The 27,527-nt window shown below is 39.5% G+C and overlaps 1 protein-coding gene and 1 long non-coding RNA gene across 13 annotated transcripts in view; both read right to left on the minus strand.

The window, feature by feature from the left end:
• The window catches only part of LOC129780044 (dual oxidase), a 172,530-nt gene that overhangs the window by 57,239 nt on the left and 87,764 nt on the right, over positions 1-27,527 (minus strand). For all 12 annotated transcript variants that reach the window (XM_055787918.1, XM_055787921.1, XM_055787920.1 and 9 more), the window contains exon 3: positions 9,617-9,697. In XM_055787918.1, coding sequence (XP_055643893.1) covers positions 9,617-9,697 — 81 coding nt within the window. The remainder of the gene's footprint in view (positions 1-9,616; positions 9,698-27,527) is intronic.
• On the minus strand, positions 1,416-7,671 carry LOC129780050 (uncharacterized). The gene is made up of 4 exons (XR_008743820.1): positions 6,959-7,671; positions 6,858-6,882; positions 6,695-6,803; positions 1,416-1,636 (listed from the first exon to the last, which is right to left on the minus strand). It is a non-coding gene; the product is annotated as an uncharacterized LOC129780050 (long non-coding RNA).

Below are 27,527 nucleotides of genomic sequence, written 5' to 3' on the forward strand. Positions count from 1 at the left end.
ATTTGGTTTACGGGAGGGGTGGTCAAAGGAGAAAAAAACAATGTTCGACGACAGCAAAATGTGGGGATCCCAAACCAACGGGAAAACCCTATTAAATTTTGAATCCCCGTCATAATGGGTGGTTGGGTGGAAATAACCACTAGGTGGCTACGATGAGCAGGACTGGATGACAGGTTGGAATGGTAGGAAAGTGGAATGGTTGGAACGGAAGAATTCGGGAAGAAGGAAAGGAGGAGGTTCGAGAAAGTAATTGAAAAGGAATTGAGGTCTCTTGGGTTTCGACCGCGGAATCGTGCACATCGATCAAGTTGGATCAAAGTGATTCTCACCAGTTTTCTGTATAGTGAATATCACGTTGCGGATCATTACAGTGAGCAGAGAAACCGGCTGAAATAGCCCTGGTCGCTGGCCATAGTAAGGTCAGCTAAATATCAAGGACCAGCCAGAAGAGTGTGCCTGTCTCGCCCTCACCAGCCTCGTGCTGGTACGGATCACCGTAAAGGAGCTACGCAGGCCAGTTGTCACGAGTTGCTCGTCACGCTCCACTCGTTCATCGTCAAGGACAACACGGAGGTTGCGACCTTCCACCGAAGCCAAGATCCTGGAGAAATAGCTACGTCATACCAGACGCCCGTTCACCGTTGCCGACAGCCATCTCGCCGATACCATTCCCGTCCACGCCGTAGCCGATCATCACCCGTCAATACCCGCCGCCAACCCGAGATATCAACCAGTAACCGGAGAAGTATCCGTGAGTCAATAAATATTGTTCATTAACCTGAAAATTACTTCTTTTCGCTAACCCAAATCCGAAAGCTTTCCCACACAACTCACACGACGACCCTGAGACCCGAGGACCCAAAAGAGGCCTTTCGCGCCCACCCCTGTACGGTCATAGATAAGGCCGAGGGGCTTTGATTGCGTTCCCTTCCGGAACCAGCAGATTATATCCTCGGGGGCTGAGAGCAGCCGCACCAGACTAAATCGTAACATTTGGCGCCCAACTAAAAAAAAAAACAACTGGATTGTTTCTCAGAGAAAAATATTCCTAGAATATTTTTTTTTTCGAGGTGTGGGGGAGCTTTCGCGAAAATCAAATTTTCACGAAATATTAGCTTCCTAGTGAACAATAATCCGCCCTGGTCAGTGAAGTGAAGAAAAAATCTTATAAAAAAAAAACCGAGACAAAGATGGTGAAAGTTTTATACATATTTCGCGACCGTGAGTGAAAGCACGTGTTTGACCAACAATATTAACCTTTCAATCGAAGAAAACCAGAACGAGTAGATATTTTCGGATTGGTTTCGCGGGAAATAAAGTGTCCTTTCAAAGAAAATCCATACAGTTTCACAAATTTTCGTATAAATACAGTTGTTTTCGGATACACAAACGTGTCGGAATAATTGTTTCGCTAACCTAAGCTCCCACCCCGAATCGTATTTATTTTCACATTCGACTTACGTGACTGAACGTTACAATGTCACGTATTTCCGATTCAGATTTCTGTGCGTTGTACCGCACACTTCGTGTCGATCATTTAACCGCGGGTGAGCTCGATTACGAGTTGCTTCTTCGTGACGTCGTTATCCCTGATGATGAGTCCCGTTGTAAACGTCGCCGTAGATTGAGTCAAATCCTGAAATATGAGAGATCCAAGCATGAGTATTTGTTACGGTATGATCACGATCCGGAACTTGACATAGAATATTGTCAAAAAGTTTTGGACGAAATCGGTCAAATTTTAGTCAAAAATTCTAAAAATAGTAATCACTGCAGAGCAAGATTACTCCATTTAGGCCATCGTTTAATAATGATTAAAAATCATTGCCCTGATGAGAAGTTGTTATCGAGTTGCAATGAAATGTACTATGAAACGATAACATTGTTCAGTGAATACTTCGGAAACGAAAACAATATTTTCGCAGATGTTGATTTAACTTCAAGTAGTGAACGAGAGGAAAGTGCTGTGACAAATCCTACTCCTAACCCTCCTACTGAGAATGAATCACCTCCCACGACAGAGTCCGAACAACCACGCTACACGGGAACAATCCCTAAACGCAAATCGAATTTTATCACCAAGGATGAGTTTACGTCAGTGATGAAAGACGTTAATGATCTATTCAAAGAATTGTCGGTGGAGCTACGGTTTCTGAAAACTCAGTTACAGGAGTCTCGAAAGCCTCCCTCGCCGATACCAAAAAATAATATTTCTGAATTTTTCCGAGAACCTTGTTCTTTCAAAGATCCTTTTAATTTTAACATGAGAACTGACGAGCGAAGTACATATCCGGAACCACTCCCTCGATCAACGATGATTGTTACTACAGCGGTGAGTCAAGCCATCCCGTTTCCGGCACCGCGTGCAACTCTTGCGACATCCACAATGAATGGAACAATGAAATTTCCTTCTCGTTGTGATTACTACAACCTACCCAGTGTGTACCCGAAGTGGTCCACTAACTCTTCGAGTAATTTGGCACCTAATTTCAACAATCCTCAGTCAACATCGAACCATCAGTTCAACACTGTAACATCGCAGTGGTGGGACCTTCCTCGAGTGCCCTTAACAGAACCAACTGTCTCGTTCGCTTCGGCACCTTGGCCTCCCTCCACGATGCCCCAGTTTTACAATTATCCTCAAAGGAGCCAGTTGCCCGTTATTTCTCCAAAGCGCAAGGTAATACCGGTCTCTCAGTGGAAGATTCAGAAGTATAAAGCTGATGATCAAGGTCTAGGAATGAATGAATTCCTAGAGAACGTGAATCAAATGGCTCTTTCCGAACACGTTTCAGAAGCAGAGTTATTCGATTCAGCCATCCATCTCTTTGATGGCCCAGCCCTGAACTGGTACACTGCTATGCGCAGTCAAAATCGGTTGCGGAACTGGGACCATTTGGTCGAAGAGTTCCGAAAAGCATTCCGACATCCAGATTTGGACGCGGTATTGCGTGTAAAAATTTATCAGAATCGACAACAACGAAGCGAGACATTTCAACAGTACTATCTTCAAATGGAGAAGCTGTTCCGTAGTATGTCTCAACCAATGTCCGAGACAGACAAACTAGAAGTACTAAAGATGAACTTACGATACGACTTCCGTAAGCTGCTGGTAGGCAGAAGTATTAGCACGCTAGCTCAACTTGTTGCGCTAGGACATGATCTCGACGCCGCTGATTCGTCGGCCTTCGCTAGAGTTTTTGGAAACCCCAAAAAGGAAGCTTGTGTTGTAACGAACAGTGGTAGAAATAACCAACAGCCATCAAAAACTTTTTACAACAAAAATCAGCAAATGGAAAATAATGGTAATCGATATTCGAAGCCTGGAAATAATCAGAAGCCGAACTTTCAGAACAAACCCCCGAAAAATGATTACAAACCCCAAAGTCAACCTAGTCCGAAGCCGGATCAGGTTAAACAGAAATCATATTTAGAATCTGAGAGGCCGTTTGGTAGATTACTACAAAATTATCGACCTCCGTCAAAAGGTGAGTGTTTCAATTGTGGAGAGGAGCATAAAACTTTAGAATGTACCTTACCGAAGCGGCTGTTTTGCGAGATCTGCGCTTTTCCTGGCGTAGCGTACAAATATTGTCCCTACTGTATAAAAAACTTGGAAAGGGAATCCTAAAGTCGTTGGATTCCTCCGAAGCGCCCATGAAAGAGACCCTTGCCCGGTTACTTTCGGAACTTGGACAATTTTACAACTTGCGAAGTGATAAATCAGAATCCCACCATGATAATGTCGTAACTCAGGTCAATAAAATCACGTTGACCTCCCCAGATGATGACGATGAGCGTCCACACGTTAACATTAATATTTTTGATGTTTCGGTTTCTGCACTGTTAGACAGTGGAAGCCATCGCACAATGTTTAATTCACATGTGTTCAACAAATTGAGAAATGTACGTATTCGTAAACCTGTTGATACTATTGAACTAGTCACTGCTAGTGGCGAAGTACTAGAGGTTGCAGGAGAAGTACTAGTTCCATATACGTTCATGGACAAAGTCAGAGTGCTACCCACACTTTACGTCCCAAACTTAGCAATTGATTGCATTTGTGGCATAGATTTTTGGCGCACATACGGCATTCGTCCATCTATTTCGACTTGTACTGTTTCAGCGAAACCGCATAGCCCGATTCCAGAGGAGGAGAGTCGGACAAAATTAACAAATACACAAGAAACAGTGCTTGAACAGGTTAAGCAATGCTTTAAAACTGCTAATCTTGAAAGGCTAGATACTACTCCGCTTATTGAACATGACATTGTGCTCGCACCTGAATTTATTACTACTAAACCAGTTCGACAGTATCCATACCCGATTGCACCAAAGATACAAGAAGGATTATTTGCAGAAATAGACCGCCTTCTTGCTCGAGGAATTATCGAGGAATCAAACTCAGAATGGTCGTTAAATATCGTACCAGTTCGAAAATCCTCTGGTAGTATTAGACTATGCCTGGACGCTCGGAAACTCAATGAGCGAACCGTACGTGACGCTTATCCTCTTCCCCACCCTGGACGCATTCTTGGACGATTACCACGGGCCCGTTACTTGAGTACTATTGATCTTACTGAAGCTTTCCTTCAGATCCCATTGGCCCGTGGCTCCCGTAAATACTGTGCGTTCAGTGTGCGGGGGAAGGGAATGTTCCAGTTCACCCGACTTCCTTTCGGTCTCATCAATAGCCCAGCTACACTGGCCAGACTGATGAACCGAGTTTTGGGACAGGGTGTGCTGGAACCAAACGTCTTCGTGTACTTGGACGATATCGTCATAGTCACGGAGACGTTTGAAAATCACGTTCGTCTCCTCAAAGAGGTTGCGAGACGATTAAAGGAAGCCAATTTAACTATTAAATTGGAAAAATCCCACTTCTGTCTTGACGAAATCCCATTCTTGGGATACATACTGTCTTCTCGGGGTTTGCAAACTAACCCTGAAAAGATCAGACCAATTGTAGAGTATGAGAGGCCAACAACAGTGACGAAACTTCGTCGTTTTCTCGGGATGTCAAACTATTATCGGCGATTTATTGCCGATTATAGTCGCATTACCGCACCACTATCAGAACTCCTGAAAACACAGGCGAAAGTTCTGAAATGGAACTCGGCCGCAGAAGACGCTTTTCAAGCAATTAAAGAAAAGCTTATTACTGCTCCAATTCTCACAAGTCCCAACTTCGACCATGAATTTATTATTCACACTGATGCGAGTGACCACGCTATCGCTGGAATTTTGACCCAAAAAATAGATGGTCGTGAGCAAGTGATTGAATATTTCTCGAAAAAATTGACAACGCCCGAACGGCGATATCATGCCACCGAGAAAGAAGGACTGGCCGCCCTTCTCTCAATTGAGCATTTTCGCGGTTACGTGGAAGGAAGTCATTTCGTCCTCGTAACCGATTCCTCAGCTTTGACATTTATAATGCGAACAAAATGGAAGACATCTTCCAGATTGAGCCGCTGGAGCTTAAACCTCCAACAGTTCGATATTACAATTATTCATCGTCGTGGCAAGGAAAATGTGGTACCGGATGCACTTTCGCGAAGCGTATGCGCAATTTCCGTGAAATCTGAATCGTCCTGGTACCACACCTTGAAACGAAAGGTGTGTGAAGCCCCTGAAGATTATCCTGACTTCCGGATTCAGGATAATCAGCTGATGAAGTACGTTTTCACCAATAATCCTTCTGATCACAGGTTCGATTGGAAAATCGTCCCTAGTCCCGATTCTAGAAAATTAATTATTTCATCTTCCCATGATGAGTATAAGCACATCGGAATAGACAAAACAATTTCCAAAATCAGACAAAAATATTATTGGCCGAAAATGACCAATGATGTCCGGCAACATGTACAAAAATGTAATGTTTGCCGGGAGATAAAACCACCAAATGCGTCAACCACTCCGCTGATGGGAGATATACGCCTTTCGAACCAACCCTGGCAGGTCATAGCTCTTGATTATATAGGCCCTTTGCCAAGGTCACGTTCAGGAAAACAGTATATCCTCGTTATAACAGACTTATTCAGCAAATGGACTCAACTACATGCTTTCCCGAGCATTTCGGTGTCGACATTGAAGACTGTGTTACGGGACCATTGGTTTTTCCGCAATTCCGTCCCGTCGATATTGCTCACTGATAACGCTAGCACTTTTGTGTCTAAAGAGTTTGGCACTCTACTGGAAGAGTTCGGAGTGAAACACTGGCTTACGTCACGATATCACTCGCAAGCTAATCCAGTTGAGCGCGTGAATCGCTCGATAAACACTTCGATCCGTGCCTACGCACGCGACGATCAACGCTCATGGGACACAAAATTGTCCGAGATCGAGTTAGTCATAAATGGGACAGTACACTCCGCTACAGGGTACACACCGTTCTTCGTAACCCGAGCTCAAGAGGTCATTGTCTCTGGAAAGGATTATGACGACTTCCAGAATGAAGACGAAAAGTCATTGGAGGCTAGAGTTGCCCGAATCAGGGAAACTAGACCCCGAATTTTCGAAATCGTTACTAAAAATCTTAAGAAGGCTTACCAGATATCGTCGCATAACTACAATCTGCGCCATCGACAGACGGCGAAACAATTTAATGTTGGCGATAGTGTCTATAAGCGCAACACAAAATTATCAAATGCTGAAGAGCATTATAACGCTAAATTAGGTGCTCAATATGTACCTTGCACGGTGATAGCTAGGCATGGAAACTCTTCTTATGAGTTGGCTGATTCCTCCGGTCGCAATATAGGCATTTGGCCGGCGAATTTATTAAAGCCAGCAGGCAAATCCTAAAATGAAGAGACAAATATGATTTAACGTTCAATTGTTAAGTTGACCCATACCGTTCTGAGTCACTGAATAGATGACCTGAAAAGAACAATGGAGTTTATGGATTAAGCTCATACCTGTTCGCCTAAAGAACAATTACTCTTTGGATACTTACCAAACTCTCTTTTCCTCAGCATCCGACGGTTCTACAAGCCAACCGCGGGGCTCGTAGATACTGACCATCATCGGGGAATTAAACGTAACACGGTAAATATCCTCGAGGGCTCATTAATGAAAAAAATGACTGGACCAGATAGATAGCGCGCGCGTCTGTTCCCACGTAATTCGATAAATGACAAAAGACTGGTCGAAATCCAACTACTAATATAAGATTCGCGAATCAAGATAGTATGCAATCGAAAACCGAGTATCAATTACGAAGAACTCGAATAGCTCAAAATTCGAGCAGAATAAATCGTTCGTGTGAAGATCGGTAGCGTAGGTAGTAGCCGTCTGATTAGAGAATGGAGATGACTGATATTGCTCTGGACCGATCACCACAGTGTCGTACAAATAATGGACCATGGTGGTCCGGTTATGTGTTACCAAATTCACGTCGCGTTTCAATTTATAGAATAGTGCATGTTAGTTTTAGGTGAATTTTGTAGCGAATAAGATGAAAATTAGGAGTAAGCAGAAAATATCGTTTGTTTGTCCGAAATTTTGGTGTGTTATACGGATAAGTTGAAACTTGATGTAATTTCTCGATTAGATTTACGTTCATTAGATTTGTGCATGACTATTGAAGTACTCGTGAAGTGTCCTCTTTGTATGAATGATTATTATTGTTCTGAATCGACTCGCTTTTGTTATAAGAGAAGGTCAAAATTGCTTGAACGCACCATCTTTGTTGATATAAGGTAACATGAGATTGTAAAAGATTATTATTTAGAAAAAAAAAGAAATATTTCATTTCTTTTTTTTCACCGACCACAGGCGGATTGTAACCATATATTGTTACAATTAGAACCTCACATAAAAAAGGAAAATTTGATTCTCACTATTTGGTTTACGGGAGGGGTGGTCAAAGGAGAAAAAAACAATGTTCGACGACAGCAAAATGTGGGGATCCCAAACCAACGGGAAAACCCTATTAAATTTTGAATCCCCGTCATAATGGGTGGTTGGGTGGAAATAACCACTAGGTGGCTACGATGAGCAGGACTGGATGACAGGTTGGAATGGTAGGAAAGTGGAATGGTTGGAACGGAAGAATTCGGGAAGAAGGAAAGGAGGAGGTTCGAGAAAGTAATTGAAAAGGAATTGAGGTCTCTTGGGTTTCGACCGCGGAATCGTGCACATCGATCAAGTTGGATCAAAGTGATTCTCACCAGTTTTCTGTATAGTGAATATCACGTTGCGGATCATTACAGTGAGCAGAGAAACCGGCTGAAATAGCCCTGGTCGCTGGCCATAGTAAGGTCAGCTAAATATCAAGGACCAGCCAGAAGAGTGTGCCTGTCTCGCCCTCACCAGCCTCGTGCTGGTACGGATCACCGTAAAGGAGCTACGCAGGCCAGTTGTCACGAGTTGCTCGTCACGCTCCACTCGTTCATCGTCAAGGACAACACGGAGGTTGCGACCTTCCACCGAAGCCAAGATCCTGGAGAAATAGCTACGTCATACCAGACGCCCGTTCACCGTTGCCGACAGCCATCTCGCCGATACCATTCCCGTCCACGCCGTAGCCGATCATCACCCGTCAATACCCGCCGCCAACCCGAGATATCAACCAGTAACCGGAGAAGTATCCGTGAGTCAATAAATATTGTTCATTAACCTGAAAATTACTTCTTTTCGCTAACCCAAATCCGAAAGCTTTCCCACACAACTCACACGACGACCCTGAGACCCGAGGACCCAAAAGAGGCCTTTCGCGCCCACCCCTGTACGGTCATAGATAAGGCCGAGGGGCTTTGATTGCGTTCCCTTCCGGAACCAGCAGATTATATCCTCGGGGGCTGAGAGCAGCCGCACCAGACTAAATCGTAACAAATTTCAGTAAAAAACATTGAAAAACACTTTTTTGTAAAATATTTGGCCAATTAGATAGAAAAACAGTATATTGAATTGTAAGAAACTGCATCAAAGTTTTGGGAAACATTAGTTTCAAAAGATATAGTTGAAGTTCTTCTTAACATGTCCGTTTTACCCCCACCTCTCCTACATTGTTACACGAGTAGTTCTTTTTAATGCCGTCTTGTTGAAACCACATATCGGTTAAATCAAATTCCTTCAGAGTGAAACAGACTGTTATCTTCGACCGATAGACAGTAACTTGGCATTCATCTTCAGCTTTAAAAAAATAGAACCAATGACTCCGTGGGCCAATAAACCTCATCAAACAGTACTTTTTTCCCGATGCATTGTTATACCATCTGAGACTGCTCGTCGTATCCAAACAATTTAGTTTGTTGGCACCTTCATATTCTTCAGAAGGCCTACGTCACGGAACATTATAAAACGATCTAAGTTAGCGAAAATAAAAAAAAACCAAAAGTTTTCATAATCATTGATCAAAAATGAAATCGTGTAATCACTATGGCTTAGAAATGTTAAAAAAATTGTGGATATAAAGTATAGAGTGAAAAGCCTAATAATATTCAACAATATATTAAACAATGGCAAAAATTTACCATTACAGGAAACTTCAGCCCATCCTAATTATCGAGGAGTTAGGAACTGATCTGGACGGTATATCTACTAATTTCGTATGTTTTTCTCGTAGAACTCTGCAATGGAATAAATAACGCTTAAAAACACAAATACTCACCAACAGCTCCCCAATCTGGATGGGCCAAATTGTTGTACCATCCATCGTATCGCTGCTTTTCGACATGACTCATCAACCGTTCTGCGAAGGAAAAGATCAAACATAAAAAAGATTATGAGTAAGATTGGACGAGATAAGTGACTGTCATTTGCTCTAGTAATTGCCACGCTATAAGATCAAAGACATTCTGAAAAAGTTCAACTCCATTACAATTTCAATCGCATTTCGCGCGATATCCGAGTGGCGATGTTTGTATGTTAGTCACGTACGAAGATGCCATTATAGGAGAGATCAAATGGTGTAAGTTACAGCTGTCACTGGAACTAGATTGCTGGTCACAGATACGCCATCGGTTCAAAACCCCAAACTACCGGTGAGAATGTTTGACAGGTACTCATACTTCATATTTTTTTATAGAGCCATAAATATTGACCGTGAAAACCGCATTATAAATCTTTATATTCGACTACGCTCGTAAGGGGATTTTACTTCAATCGACAGGAAAAACTTCGAGTTTTCCAGGTAACCATTTCTGTTGGCAAAATAACCATGTGTTATTATAATTTTTTTTTCATTTTTATGTTTCCATTTAGAAATTTGACTGTTTATCATTAAATGCAATGCAAATTTTTTTACTGGAATGTCGATTCATTCCATGTAATTGTTACGAAAATTGTTTGTAACAAGCATGTGGTTCTAATTATTTAAATGACACATTACGAGGTGTGTGTGTGTGTATGAAAAGATGCATGCAAAGTGAATGTACAGTAATAAATGTCCCCGACAACAGTTTCAAAATATTGCATCAATTATGTCGAACGGGCTTCTGTTTGAAACACCAGAGTACACCGTACAAATCGAATGAAACAAAGACTGCTCCCAGTTCTGAGTTTGCGTCTCTGAATGACATTAGCAACTTGGCTGATCTTAGTCAGCTACTAAGCTACTTAACGTATTCTGAGTACGCTGTTTGACTAAATCGGTTGTGACGCAAGAAGTGAATGCAGCACAAAGTGCATTCGCAGGCCTACACCAAATGACAGTGCAACATTTCAACAAGGTCGACCATTTTCAAATTAAAGGAGAAAAAATTGCACGCTCCTTAACAAGCCTTTCAATTCTCACGCTCTATATTTCATCTGTACGATTCCGAAGAATATTATGTAGGGATGCTTCGAATGGCTCAGGCAGAACGTCATTAGTCTAAATTGAAGAACTGATTAATGAAAATGTTGTACTAGGTAATTAGTGCATCGAAAAAAAATGCTTTGCATTATTTTCCTGTACAATTGAACTAATGAATAACCCAAGTGTTTGACAAAAGTGTGACCTCTGGTCACAGTCTGGTGTGGCTGAGCCACTTAAACACTATACGAGTATTTTGAATCTAAACGTATCACCCAGTCACAAAGCAAACTATAAGTCTTATTATTCGCCAATTGTCTGCTGTGACGATTCGAGCCGATAAAGCATTCGACAATTCACAATATATGTGTGTACACGCATTCAGATCGTGATTTTGTGGGTTCAGCCGAATGGAACTGTCCACTCCTAGCTGCTGAAACATTCTAAGCAATAGATTTCGAGGTTTTAATTCGATCATGGCTGGTGTCGACGGACTCGATTCAAGTCACAGGTGGGCTTGCATGTAGACCTTTGACAGATACGCGTGACGCTGTGACTGTAATGCGAGTTTATTGAATACTCTAACAGCTACAATTGGCTGAGACTCTACTTGAGATTTCAACCGCAGAGGCGCAGTCTTGATCTACTTAATAAGTAGATCAATGCTGTGGATAAGGCGATAAACTGTGAATGATAGAAATTACAAAACTTTTGAACAAAAAGTGTAACGTTAATAAAGAGATTATCAATCGATGATATTTGTAAGAATGAAACTGTAGAAGCTTCTCAACACTGAGAATTTTGTTTACGTTTCAACGTCATCCGTTTCATTTAAAATTTGAAAATATTCAAATGCGCTTGAAAACTATACTTCAAATGAAAAAATGGAACCGACTTGATAAAGCAACAAATGTAAAACAGCTTTTGACGAGGAATATCATGACAGGAGTGTATCGATCTACTCACTTCCACACTTAACGATGGATCCCCGAAATTTGCCACTGTAAAGCACATTATTACGAACCTTAAAGTTGTTCGTCGTGCGCTCACCAACAGATTTGTCCAAATCATGTTGTTCGATTATTCTGGTGGAAAACTTTGATACTGTGCCACCTTTAATGATGCAAGATAATTTAGTGATACACTCTACTGTCATAAGGTTCCGAAAGCGTCGTTTAAGCCCCGTCAGTACAGTGAGCGAAATCCTTATAGGCGCACATTTCATTTACGGAACATTTTCGAAACAGCCGAATCAAGTTTAGTTTTATAAATCTTGCTTTTCTTTGCCAACATACACGCATATTTCAATGCTTCCACTGTCACTAGAATCCTTGTCGTTTCTGTCATGAGAACTTCCTTTTTATGCGAAATTCTAAAAAGCGTAGCTCAAATCTCAATAATAATTTCATCCATTCTACGAACATCTTGACTGCCTGTCATAAAAATATGATGCGGCTTTAAAAGTGAAGTGTTGTTGGCGTCTTTCTTGTACGATGACGAAAGGATAGGTTTGGATAAATCGAAGGGAGATCGTTTTTCTAATTGAACAATACAGGTAAACTTCGATATAACGTACATTTCACTTTCAAAATTGTACGTTGTATCGAATTGTACGTTATATCGAAGCGTAATAAAGTACTCGCAAACGTAGTCTATAATACATTATTGTGTTGCTGTTTTAGTAAAGTTAATGAATAACTTCAATCAGAATACGAAGCCAGACTTTCTCATGATGTTTCCCTTCGTACTGTTGATTAAAGCTTGAGTAATTTAGAATCCGGGATCAAAAAACCCGCTATATTTCGAGATTGATTGAAGGTACAAAACTTGTTTTAGCATCACAATACAGATAATTCATTGTTCTATCAGAAAAAAATATTGAAAAAAATTTTCCTGTACACTTTGGAAATGTGTACGTTATATCGAGGTAAAATGTACGTTATATCGAGTGACGTTATATCGAGGGTACGTTATAACGAGGGTAAGTTATATCGAAGTTTCCCTGTATTGCGTTGGGCAACCGGAACATAGTCAAGAAAATCTATGGAGGAAAACAGTGGTGCCATTGTTTTAAAGCAAAAATTATGGCAACAGGAAGATGAACAAAGGCAACTTCAAAACTTAAAACCGAGGTCGAAACCATACCATAGATCTTTGAGAACCTTGGGAATAATTAGAAGGTTGACTTGTATATACCGTTCTGAATCATATTTCGGAGACTTTGTTCTAATATCTTGAAATACTTTTTTTTTTTTTTTATTTTTTTTATCTTCGCTTATTTTTCGTCGGCCTATTTCCGCCACTTTAGTGCCAATCACCGACATCAGGGAGGCGACTTCCACCTGTTCCTACCTATCAGACTCAACAACTCATGAGCCGGGCCAACTTCTTTTACTTCCGCTCCGAAGGAAGACGTAACCAGAGATTTTTCGCCTCAGAAAATCCCAACGACGCCAGCTGGGATTGAACCCAGGCCGATCGGATTGTGAGGCTGTTACGCTAACCATACAACCACTGGCGCCGTCCATCTTGAAATACTTAATGCACTGATTTTTTTTTTTTTTTTATTTTCGCTTATTTTTCGTCGGCCTATTTCCGCCACTTTAGTGCCAATCACCGACATCAGGGAGGCGACTCCACCTGTTCCTACCTATCAGACTCAACAACTCATGAGCCGGGCCAACTTCTTTTACTTCCGCTCCGAAGGAAGACGTAACCAGAGATTTTTCGCCTCAGAAAATCCCAACGACGCCAGCTGGGATTGAACCCAGGCCGATCGGATTGTGAGGCTGTTACGCTAACCATACAACCACTGGCGCCGTCTTAATGCACTGATGATATAACTATAAAATTATTATCACAATTGCTTCCTTAGAGTAATTCCTTGGTTTCACTATCACTTCATTAGAGAACGATATTTGAATTATTACATAGTAGGGAAAAAAACAATCAAAAACCAAAATCCACTCATTATCGTTTGTGTTTGACGTTTGCTTAGCGTGAGCACGTAAAATTTACCCCTTCATCAATATTTAAAATTCTATCGTATTTCATCAGTCCTTATCATCGTTATCAGGTTACTGTGATTGCTTGGTAAGTGTTTCGCAGTTGATTATAAAATGTAATCAAGTATAATGTAATTTCCGTTCAAAAAAATTACAAAATAAAGTGTCCGAAATTTTAATTCAATCTGTCCGAAATTTGGTTATTTTATAAATGGTGTCCGAAGTTTGATTTTTATTCGCTTGATTTGAAAAGCATTTTATTCGATGATTTTTTTATGTTTTCAAGCAAATATGTACCGAAGTAGAAAGCTTAAAAGCCTTTCTTTGATGTCACATTGCATCAAGCAAGAGGCGTAAATTGCTCTATTCTGTGGTTTTAATTTTTGAATCCACTCTGGACGGCGATCAGCCAACACCATGGCTTTAAGGGGTTATTCCAGTTCAGAGACACGAACTTCGGACGTTTATTCGAGCTGCGTAAAAATAAAACAAACAATATTTTTACTATCCGTTATATCACTATTTGTTCATCTATCTTTTTATAATAAAACAAAAATTGAACGGAGAGAAAATACTCATAGCTAAAATAGTTAAGAGCTGATGAAGTGAGAGGGTTCAAAAAAATTGTGCCATGGCGCACACGATTCTAGCCCTTCTGGTTATCTGAAACAAAAATAAAAATCGAACAGGTTCTGAATCAGTAAAGATGCCGCTATCGCATGAACCTCGGACAAGTTAAAGAAATGTTTTTTGACAAAATGACAGCCGTTTGAAAAACAAATTGTGGTTTAAAACGTTTTTTCTTTCGTTTCCCGATGTTTGTTTTTAAATAGTAAAATTAAAAAAAAAATTTTTTAGAGATTCATGCGATAGAGAGAAGCCTGCAGATTGTACCCATATAAATTCGACCTGAATCGGTTCAGTAGAACTTGAGATATCGTGTACGCCAGTTTGAAAAAAATAATTTCGAGAAAAAACGCTTTGAAGTTCATTGTTATGGCCGTACCATGTTAAATACCGCATCACTAAAATGGGTCAAACTCGGTGAATAATAGGATTTTCGATAAGTCCTTTCTAAGGTGTATTCCTGAATGCCTGAACTACAGAAATATGAAGGAAAAAATTTATTTTTTTTTCAAATTTCTAGACTAGAATAATGTCTTAACACATAGAATGAGATCTAATTTGAGAATATTTTTGCTGTGCCGATTTCCGGCGCCGATCAGTGGAAGCATTGTGAGCAATGAAATATGCAATTACAATTTGGTGGTCATCCAACCAGTCAACGGCTGTGGCGAGTGCGTCTTTTATCGAGACTGAGAGAGGTCAAATTTCTTGAATTAGTCTCTTTCAAGGCTAGAGGCCTATCAAGCTAACCACTCGGCCACGGAAGCACCAACATGACATGACATGACGGTTTGCAATGATTCTAAAGGTTATGAACATTTTTTTGCGAAAAGGAAAGCTTTTGGCTTTGTGAAAAATTTAATACAAAGCAGTGTTTTTACGACATATTCATTCGCACTACTTTGATTTGAAAAAGTTTAGCAGATGTTCTTCTTCTTCTTCTTCTTCAATGGCACTAACGTTCCTAGAGGAACTTCGCCGTCTCAACGTAGTATTACTTGCGTCATTTTTATTAGTACTTAGTTGAGATTTCTATGCCAAATAACACGCCTTGAATGCATTCTGAGTGGCAAGCTCTAGAATACGGGTGATCACAGTGCAAGTCGGAGGAAATTTCTTTGACGAAAAATTCCCCCGACCAGAACGGGAATCGAACCCGAACACCCGGCATGTTAGTTATGACGCTAACCACTCGGCCACGGGAGCACAGATTAGCAGATATTCATTGATTGCATTAAGATATTGAAGGTAATGATTGTCTAGGAGCAACAAAGTAGAGAGTAACGGAGGCAATTAAAAAGGAATGCTTTTATCAATAGCAAACCACGCTCAGGGCAGCCAAAAAATCAAAAACATTCTTCATATTTTATTTTGGCACACTTGCGCCTCTGGGGGGCGCTAGGAGTTACCCCAGAAATATTTAGGAACAGAATTAGCTTATACACCCAAACTATAGTTGACAGAAAATGACAGTATGGGAACAGACATCTCTTTCTCTCAGACTGAACGTCAGGTGGGATTTTACCCAAAAAAAAAAAAAAATTAAAACGAAGTCAAGCGGCGATTCAACCAAGGCCGGCTGGAATGCATCGCTGTTTTCCACGACTACGCTATCCACATAACCACTGGTGCTGTTGGATAAATGCGTGATAATATTGCACCACATTAGAAAATGACGTTGGAAAGCGAATCTAATGCTATTCCAGTATGGGAGAGTAACACATTATCTGTAATTTTAAAGCTCATTTAATCTTAAAATCATGATGCCAAAACATGTGTTAAAAACTAGCTTCATTATGTGATTAAGGTCAATTTCAATAGTAAAATAAACACCACCGAGTACGGAGTACAAAGTGACAGTTGAAACCACCAAGATGTAGTTTCAATTAATAAAATGACCTAGCCTATTGTGCACCGGTTTCCCATAGTCTATTTTTACGGACGTTTCGAAAAATATATGTGGTTGAAAATAAGCATCCTGATACCGCAGTTTAGCATAGAAAGCATAGAAAATTGGTATGTAGGGGTTTTCAGGGCTGGGGAAGGTTTTCGTGATAGTTTGAGACCCCTCCCCCCTCTCTAAGGGGGGCTGCCATACAAATGAAACACAAATTTCTGCATTACTCGAAAATTAATCAAGCAAATGAAACCAAATTAGGCATATGAAGGTTTTAGAGCGCAATAAGTGATTCTATGGTGGTTAAACACTCCACCCCCTCTCTAATGGGGAGCTGCCATACAAATGAAAGACAAATTTCTTCATAATTCAAAAACTAATCAAGCAAATGGAGCCAAATTTGTCATGCGAATGTTTTAGGGGACACAAAACGTTTCCATGATGAATAGACACTCCTTCCCTCTCTCTGAGGGGGAGGGGGAACCATACAAATGAAGCATACATATCTGCATAATTCAAGAACTAAACCAGCAAATGGACCAAATTAGTCATATGGAGGTTTTAGGATACAATAAATGTTTCTATGGTGGTTAAAACTCCACCCCCTCTCTAAGGGGGGGGCCGCCATACAAATGAAACTCAAATTACAGGGGGCACGAAAAACGTGAACGTTTGAAGGTATTGATAACAAAAAAACAAATTTTGGGCGGGACGAAGTTTGTCGGGTTAGCTAGTGTCGAATAATAATGCACTCCAAGTAGCAACAAATAATGACTTGTAATATACAGGGTTTTCCAACTTTAAATTCCGAAAGTAAATTGAAATAAAACATACTTAGAATTCGAATTTCGATGAAACTTTTATTTCAAATTAAAGTTTGGTTTATGCCATTATGTGTGAAATACAACATCATTCAAATGTCCACCTAGGGCTTCCTCGCACACCTTGATCCGGAACAGGTAATTTTCGATGACTTTTCGGCACATATGGGGCGGTATCTCGATCATAACTTCACGAATGTTGTCTTTCAAATGTTCAAGAGTTTGCGGAGAGTTGGGATAAACACGGTCTTTCGCATAACCCCACAAAAAAAAGTCTAGCGGGTTCAAATCGCATGATCTGGACGGCCAATTGGCATCACCAAAACGCGAAATTATGTGTCCCTCAAATTTCGTTCGCAATATGACCATGTTCGGTCATGTTGTGTGGCACGTGGCGCCGTCCTGCTGAAACCACATGTCATCCGTATCCATATCTTCAATTTGTGGCAAAAAAAAATCGGTTAACATGCGGCCATAGCGCTCACCATTCACAGTTACCGTCTCGCCGTCCTCATTTTCAAAGAAATACGGCCCGATGACTCCACCAGACCATAATGCGCATAAACAGTGACTTTTGGCGGATGCAATGGCCTCTCAACGATCATGTGTGGATTTTCTGAGCCCCATATACGGAAATTTTGGGTGTTCACATAGCCACCGAGCTCGAAATGTGCCTCATCGCTGAAGAAAATTTGATGCGAAAATTCAGCATTTTGCTGCTGTTGTTCGTTCACCCAATCGACGTGCCCGACGCATTCCATGGTCACCACGCTCTAATTTTTGTACCAGTTGGACTTTATATGGATGTAGGTGCAAGTCCAAATGCAAAATTCGCCACAATGATGTGTTTGACAAGCCCAATTGCTGAGCACGCCGTGGAATCGAAACATTCGGGTCATCCTCCACACTGGCAGCAACGGAGGCAATATTTTCGGCCGAAGGCACATTACGATGATGCACAGGTTTCACAATATCCGCTACGGATCCAGTTTGTTCGAATTTACGCACTACATTAGCGATTGTGTGCTCTGTAGGCCGTCCATGACGACCAAAATCCGTCCGGAATGCTCGAAAAACATTTGTCGGTTTTTCATCATTTTTATAGTATAATTTAACAAAATTGACACATTGTGCGATGCTAAAACGATCCATATTGTAAAATGGCAGACATTCAACTAACAATATGACGCTTTGGTTGACAGCTATGTCAAACGGTTGTCAGCGCAGGGCTGTATACTTTCGGAAGCCCGAAATGGAAAACCCTGTATATCAACTCTCTTAGATAGTATTGTGGCTTAACAGGCGCTAAGTTGTTTGATTTCTCGAAATATGGATATTGCAGGACATTCTGAACTAAAACTCATCCCAAGTTTGGCAAATTAAGTAGGTCCTCTGGGATATATCCGGTGTCCGGCGATCTTGATGCAAACTCAAAAAAAACTTAAATTTAAAGTTCAAATTAATTGGTACAACACCTGTATATGTGGTATATCCACTGATGCGAAATATTTTGGAGGAAACGAATCAATGATGAATGATTAAAATAGCCATTCGGTTTGTCTTCTACAATTTTTAGGTATTTTAGAGCTGGGATAACTCAATGAGCCAACATCAATTGCTAAAAGCCCACTGCGGAACCATAACACTCTTAATGCTTCTAACATACATAGCGGATTGGTATTAGACCTCAGGATAGAATTGGCTAGAATTAATGGCCAAAAAAGATATCGAAAAATATTCTACTCAGCACCAGAAAAAAAAATATTCAGAGCTATAAAATTATTTTCAATGCTTTAACTTCCGGGACACCATGTTCAACTCAACTTATTTTTAATTATTCTACTAATAATAGTGTGAATAGAAGAATGTTCAAAAACTAAGGCAGATCGAACTCAATTTTTGTTTTGCTTTGTTCATATTCTCTTATACCTCATTGAGATAAATTTTATTACATCTGGTAGAATTCATCGTGCCAGATGTAATAAAATTTAGAGCATCCGAACGACACAACGGCAACCGGATAGGACCGCAACCAAAACATTTTAAGTTTTCGATATACAAATATCCCCGTTCCGTCCCTTCATTTTAATCGGTAGCCATCGGGCTTGATTCGAAATATCAATAAACACATCGTGCAGTGAAGTAGCCTGTTGAGCATGCTTTCAAAAAAGCGATTTACTTCACTGGGGAAAGATTTACGGTGGTTACTTACTTACGGTCAAGTGTTATATTTTGCTTCTCAATAATCGCGCTGTGAGGGCCACTCGAGATAAAGAAATCCATTACAGTTGAAAAGCATTAAGCGATAAACAACGCAACAACTGTTATGTTCGGAAATATGGGCCTCTCTCTCCGAGAGGAATTCACAAGGTAGTGTATATAAACAAATATATCACAATCTCAACTTAATGTAACTATATCCATGCATTTATAAATTCCGAATGAAACAAAAGGCATCAATTTCTTCAAAATAAAACACAGAAAATTCGGTCTAAATGGTTAAGAATGGCTTTATTTGATGGGTAGTTTATGCTATTTATGATTCAAACAAAAAACCACCGACCACCGCCATTTTTTATTTGCACTGGTGTATACGCGTGCTCCAATTTCCAATGACTCGTTGCACCTGGTGTTGGTTTGTTCAAATAACCATCAGACTCTACATTGCTCCACAGAAGATAATCCGATGGTTCTCAGTCACACGTTCTCGGTGGCCAATTTTGAGGGCCATATCGCGATATTATCAAATCACCGGGTTGTCCGTGCAATAAATCTACCGAAAAGTGGCGAAAAGTATCTTGTTGAAAGAGAATATCATCACCGTCGATTTCATCAAGTTTTGATAGGAAAAAAATCAGCCAACATTCCACGAGTGTAATGGTTATTCATGATAGCTCAACATGTCCGTGATATGCACCGCCACATAAAGCTACGATTTTGTGTGAGTGTTACTTTTGGTTTTATTCTCACAAGTAACGGCAGTTTTGTTTTGTTTATTGACAGTCGTTCAGCCAGAATAAAAACGCTTCATCCAAATAAAAACTAGAGGCTCCCCCTTATAGAAACACTGGGCCAAATCTCATACAGTAGCGAAAGTTAAAAATTAAGCAAATATGGGATCAAATCAGTTATAAACCAAACATCAAATTTCAAGATATAAGAAAACAAATAGAACTCGAATGGGAATCACACGCTTTTACACTTTGAAGCACATGAACATGAATGAACGAACCTGTCTAGAACTCAAGTTTTTTTTTCTTCAATATTCAATGTCCAGATGACGTCCCTTAAGCAACGGAGCGAAGAAACGCTTTCCAACTTGATCGGTACTGGCAGACCGCATAATGAAGCTGACACGTTCGCGGTGATTGTTTTTGTAAGTTCGCTTGATGAAGTAGAGTGGAGAATAATAACCATTTCAAAATCGAATTGATTTACTAATTTCTACGTGCGATGCTCGATCGTTGAGGTCATTGTATTAATCAATCGTATTTTTTTTTTACTTCGGTCAACCACTTCACGCGATTGACAGACTTTTCTGTACGATCATGTTGAACACGTGTTGGAAAATATGTTTCTCTATAGACAACACAATAGCACTAAAAATAGTGTAGTGCTCGATATTAAAAAAATGTTAACAAGTACTCTGCGTTCCAAATTTTTAAGTGGCAAGCACCGAATGCAAGCCAAATAATATGATCGTTCCCATCGAGCGGCCGAACGTTCTCTGGGGATCACGAGATTATTTTCTTTCCGTGCACTGGGGGTCCTAGAGTATGAATGTAAGGCAGTCCACACCGAGAGACAGGTAACTTTATGTTGCAATTTGACCCGATCTAATGCACTTGAGGCGAATAAAAAAATAGCTCTGTGTCGAGAAATGTCTACATGATTTACAGAATAGGAATCACAGCGCACCCCGCGTCTACTTCTGGGATTTAAGTGGCTGACTCAGACGCAGAGGCTTGAAAGGAGGCGATTACGGCATTTATGTTTTAATTAATTAGCGGCAAAAAACGTGCGTCCATCACATTGCGCTCCGCGCGGTCTGTCTGCCTTTACGGGCCGGAATTGAGGGTTTGCCAGATTTTGCACTGGAAAGCGTACCGAAGGATCAGACATGTGTCGCTTTTGTAGTCGGTTGCGTTCGTTAAAATACTTGTCATATTTCGCAAGCCACCGGTGAGCCGAAGCACTGTCGTGTTACTGATAGTTAATTAGATTTTTTTTCTACAGGCTAAGCTGTTTCTGAATAGTGTGTTTTATTTGTTATTTGAAAAATGAAGGATTGAATGAACAAATCAAGCTCTTCCTTTATATGTTATCTATTCCATTAATGCGTCCGCGGCTTATAGTAACGTTGAGTTGCGTATATTTTTATGTACCGTCATGTATATCTGGCCAACGAGATTTGGTGACGATCTCTTCTACATTTGCCACAACAATTTCCAATTCCGCGAAAAATCATTTCTCAGAGTAAGTGACAAAAATAATCTGGAAGGTGATTTATTCAGCCTGATTGAGATGTTTTGCTTACTAAGTGAATAGACCCTTTTAGGGGCTGCCCACATACCACGTGGACAACTTTGGTGGGGGGGGGTCTGGGTGGTTAAGGGGTAAGAAAATAGCCACGCTTGTCCACGGAGAGGAGAGAGGGAGTATAGACTGAGTCCACGTGGACAGGAAGATTATTTTTTTAAATACAATCATTTATTCATTCAAAATTGAATTAAATAATACAAAAAAATCAAAACTTTCCGTATTTATCAATAAATGGATTGAGTTGCCTGAGAGAGCAGCCCAGTCAAAAGTTCATATATTTAATCTACTTCTTCAGAGAAATCTGTATTATAAAAATATCTCACGTAAACTGTGAATGACCAAGTTTTTTTCCTTTGATCGAACTTTTATAATTAGGCGTCGTGCACAAATAACGAAACGCTAAAAATGAGGTTTTTGGACTACCTCCCCCCTCCCCTATGTGACAAAAAGTAACGCAAGACGAATCCCCCTCCCCCTCATGTTACGTAACGCTAATCTGTACACAAAGTCAAAGTCGTTTGAAAAATTTAAGCTTTTTTTAAGTAATGAGAATATCAACGTAAAAAAATCAGATATCTGCCCAATTCGGAATCAAATGTTTAGACGAAAGTTTTTTATATGCGAGTAGTGACTTCGGAAGAACTTTAGACAAGTTCATAGAGTTTCGAACAAACAGAGATGGAAAATTAATGCTCACATCTGTTGGGATTGGTGCTTTCAAACCATCTGGCGTTTAGCTGAGAAGACCATGAACTGGTAGAAATTGATGTTGATTTACACAAAAATAATTACTCCTTCGTTCAAGGCGACAGTTCCTGCCGTTACATTTCACTAACTGCAAAAGGTATAGGGATGTCTTCACGTGAAGAGCAAACAACTCAACTTGATATTGTACTAATTCCGCTTCGTCGATTTGGGAGTTTGCGGACTTAATAAGGGAAAGTCCGGAAAGACGGACACCCCTGTATTATTAATAAATTATATTTTTATTTTAAATTTCAATGATATACAAACTTGCAATACAGTGTATCAATACCTGTGAAACTAACTGTGTACACTTAGCTGGCTTTCTGTTAAATTTAATAATAAAAACAAAAAATAATCTACAGAGAGCAGCTCGATGTAAATTTTCGTCTGCAGAAGATAAGGTTCTCATTGTTATCGAGTAATTTTTTGGGGTATTTTTCGCCACATGAGTGTTTTACCATCACTTCTCTTCCAATTTATCGAATCAGCGGTGAAATTTTATCATTTTTACTCCAGAAATATTTATGAAAATAAAACACTAATCAAGTCGGGTAAGACGGACACTCCACCGTCTAAAGAAGAACATTTCGTTTTTGAAACAAATTGATTATCTCCTCCTTTGTTTAACAGATGCCCGCTAACTACGTTTGCAAGTGCAACCAGAGATCATGGACGAATAAGCAGAGCGGTTTTTAAAACCTAATTCGAATTTGTCATTCCGAATGTCGGAAGCTATTTTGGACATGGAAAAATGATATAAATTGCAAGCCTTTTAGGCGATTTTAGTCTAGCCTTTTTGTTCGATTATTTTTAAGGTCTACTTGAAGACCACCAAAACTTATCAAGTACATAAACTTGAATTATCAGATAGTGATCATCTTTCCCACCCCAGGTGTCCGTCTTTCCCGCCAAGTGTCCATCTTTCCCGACTCAATCTTATTTTTTTTTAAAGTCGGACACATTCATTTTGCAAAATTTCTGCCTCAAAGACAAATTTTATTATAAAAAAAGACCTAGAGTATCAATTTGTGGTGAGATAGATATATATTTTTTTGTGAAGTTCACGAAAAAATCAACGTTTACTTAAGGTATCCGTCTTTACCATCCTTCCGCTATATTCTGCTTCGACGGGATATCCATCGATCGCTAGGTTATTCCACAAATCAGCTAACGATTCCCCTGCATACTAAAAATGTTTTATTTCCAATTCCGGGTCCCTTGTTTCCAGTTTTTATCCCAGTGAGATCCCTCATGATCACGGGGAAGTATTTAAGACAATCCAACTAAGTTGAATGCACTGCGTGCTGGAGAATTTGTAGCAACTAATATTGCATCAAAATTTAATTGATTAAAATAATAGATCAAAAATATCTATGACCTTTTTAAAACGAGGGTTCTCGTCTGGTCCTCCATCCACATTAATTATGGCTTGATTATTCTTCGGTACCGAATAATCTCGAATTCAGGCAGCTCGCACATACTTTGAAAATCGATCCCATGAGGAAATGCGTTCGAAGAACAGTGCCTTCCTGAGCAAACTGCAACGTATATTGGAACACTGCATAGAACAACTTCAGCAAGATCGAGGTGCCCTAGTTTTATTTTGCATCCTGCGATAACAGACGGAATAAGCTTGTTTTCCAGCCATGACAAAATCATGATTCGGTAGATTAACGCAATATTCGAGATGCATTAAGCGGTGGCTGCTTACTGCCCATTACAACACGTGCTTTATCATCTTGGCTCAGGAAACACACCTCTTTTGGTCTCAGAATCGAAGCTAGGGGCGCGGAATTTTGTTACGTAACGATCACGGCTAACCCCCCTCCCCCCTATGCCACATAAAGTAACGAAACCTTGACCCCCCTTCCATCCCCCCCCCCCTACTCGCGTTACGTAATTTGTGCACGACGCCTTACGACGTATGCTACAAAATAAACGATTCCAAAATGGTTGAGATGTCATGATATGCGTAAATGGTTTTTCATCAAATATAATTTTCTGAACATTTTGTTTCAATTCGAGAACAGTTAGTCTTAGGATAATAATGTCTGTATAGTTTTTCATACAGAATTGCTTGTAACATATTTTTTCCAGAGTATTTTAATTTCGTCAATTTCTAGGAAACAATATTTACATTCGTGTGAGATTGTCAATGCATCACTAGTCGTCAAACTTATGAAAATGAGTGGCTTAAATCCAAGGAATTGCTGCCTTTCTGTATCCAACATAGAAACTCATGAGCATAGAAATCATAACCTGAAATTAAAAATGAAGTGCTCCACGCGATCCTGTAGCAGTGATTTTAATTGCAAATCGCCAAGAAAGCTTCCGGATGAGTATAAAAACATCGCTTGCCAAAGGAAACTATCCAACGTAATCAAATATCAACATATATGACTCCAAACAGTAAACAATACGTGAGCCAGAGCCCCGATTATATCTATAATATAACCACAAGGTTGACGTGGGACTACCGTTGGCTTAGTAATCATTTGTTTGTATTGATTAAACTATAGATTGAATGAAACAATTTTCGAATTCAATTGAATTCAGCATATTAGCTGTGTAAGTAAAGAAATTGAACAAACGCCACGTAATGTAAGGCACCTTGGTTTTGATGGCTGGAACACATTTGCATGTATTTGCAATGCCAATTTCTCCAGGCACCTAGGTCTGAATGCCTGTGTTAGGGAACCTACTTCGATAGGAACAAAACCCCGCCTCCACTTGAATGTATTTGCAAAGTGGATTCCCCCAGATACATTGATTTAAAAGTCTGTGTTGGGGAAACCGTAAATCGGACCAATCAAAATGTGACCGATAGAGTGTTTATATAACGCCTAACATTTCACAGTTGTTCAATTGTCTATCTCAAGAAAAATAATATTTTATTCATTGTGATAGATACGTAGAAATATTTCCTATCAATTGATGCAAACATCTCTCTGATCTATTGAGAAATATTCAAGCTATAAGCCTTCGAACTCTTTCAGTTTTTCCTGCATGTTCTGTGTTTAGGTTTTCATTTTACATTACACATTTACATTACATTTTATATTTAACTTTTCAGGCAAGGTTAGTAAAAAATCATTGAGTTGTGAGATGTTTGGTGTAATTTATCCCCACGAGCTCTTTGGAAGCCATCTTTGGAAGCAAACCAAAAATAAAATTGTTCCAATGACTTTTGTCTAGAACGCATCTAAATATCAAACTAAAAATATGTACGAACGATATTCCTAAACTAGAAATTTGTAGCTTGAAAATGCTATATTTTTTATCTTCATGTTATCAATTATATCGAAACTACAGGCGTTCCGAAATCGCTAAATTTCGACCCTTTACTCCTCAATGCTTTGTCAAGTGAAGATCTATAGATATCAGTACATACTTCCTACTTCATCTTTTCTTTCCTTGAAATTCTTTTAATTGATAAAAAAATCTATGCATATAAAATTGTTCTGTTCGTTATTGTGCGCTTCAAAAACTCGAAAAGTTCGGCACTGATGAAGCCCATATTATGACACAATATACAATGCACTTCAAGGATTGTTGTTGCCACTGCCAACACCTCAGGAAGCTTTAAGATTTCCAGTTAGAAGAAACATACTTCTGAAATAAAGCTGTAAACATAAATTAAGTATCTAGTATTGAATATGTATCGTTGGAATTGTGTGGTTTATATTCGGATGCGAATTATTCAACTGTATATTACGCGTTTCCGCGTTGGAAAACCAGATAGCCTATATAGTTTCGCAGATAAAAGAATAACAAAGTATTTCAAAATTAAACTCATATGAAACATATGTTTAGTTTTGCTACTCATTTCTTTGACCTCAATGTGCCACAGCAAAGCCTGGTTGGGTATAGCTAGTAAAATTTGAATCAAAATGAATTTGAATGGAATTAAAATTTAATTTATGCGCAATTCAGTTATTTCCTCAATTATTCTAATAAAATAAGGAAAAATGTCCACGTGGACAATAGGGGGAGGGGTATGAAAATGTCCACGCTTGTCCACGGAGGGGGAGGGGCTAATCTACAATCGTGCTTTTTTTTGTCCACGTGGTATGTGGACAGCCCCTTATTACATGCTGTTCTTGAGTGGGTTTCTTCTGTGGCTTTGATGCTGGAAAAAGAGCTCACCCCAACCAAGACCAAGGCTCATTAAGCGAAGCGTTATGTGTTTCTTACTAGGTTTTGTACGTAAGAGAAAGTTCCCATCCCATTTAGCTTGATATGTGCAAGCAGAGTTGCCAGTTATGATTTTAAAAAATCAGAAAGAATGAAAATAAAAATCAGGAAGAAATTATATAATCATATTATGTCGAGTTGTCCGAAAAGTTCGTGACAATTTTCGGGAAAAAAGCTCCATTTTTATAGACATTTATTTAATTTTATATAGCCAGTTTTGGTTCACAATGGTTCGCCATGTTTCACGCAGCTCAAAACAGCCATTCCATGCCAAACCGATGCAGTGGTTCTCTGATTTCTATTAAAAGTGGTAGTTTTGCTCTTTATTTTTTTTATTTTTTTTTTCCTTTATTGATTTAATTAGGCTCAAGTGGATAAAGAGCCACCATCAAGCAATACATTTTAAAACTATTTGAATATATTATAACTACACAATTATTAACATTTGCTCTTTATTGCAAAATATAAGACCTTATTTTTCATTTTTTTTTTAAATTGTGTAAATGCTGACAATGGTTGAATCAATAAAGGAAATTCGAGAGCACAATCAAAAACAAATTGAAAAAATGTATGGTTCCTGTATGTGAGAACTACCTCGGAATGTCCGGGAGTAAAATATACGTGATTTGTTTTTGAGTTTTAGGTTACCTTATCATCATTTTCTTAGTTCAAAAAACAACATCCAGATGTCTCATCAATCGTTTACGTTTTGCGTTAGATTGCCAATCGGTTTAGCATGGAATGGCTGAAAAATTATTTCCTCCCTAGTTTAAAGCCTCTTTAAAACAAAGAACAGAACATATCCTCCCAGTATATGTTTGCTTTCTCATTGAAAACTGTTCAAGGTATTTTTTATGCTCTTGAGGAGATAATTTTACAGAGACCTGAGCCTGTGGTAATCTGAAGGTGAAATATCCGGTTTGTTTAGCTGGTGGGATAGCACCTTATACGGG

This window comes from Toxorhynchites rutilus, chromosome 3, assembly GCF_029784135.1.
Source record: "Toxorhynchites rutilus septentrionalis strain SRP chromosome 3, ASM2978413v1, whole genome shotgun sequence".
NCBI lineage: Eukaryota > Metazoa > Arthropoda > Insecta > Diptera > Culicidae > Toxorhynchites > Toxorhynchites rutilus.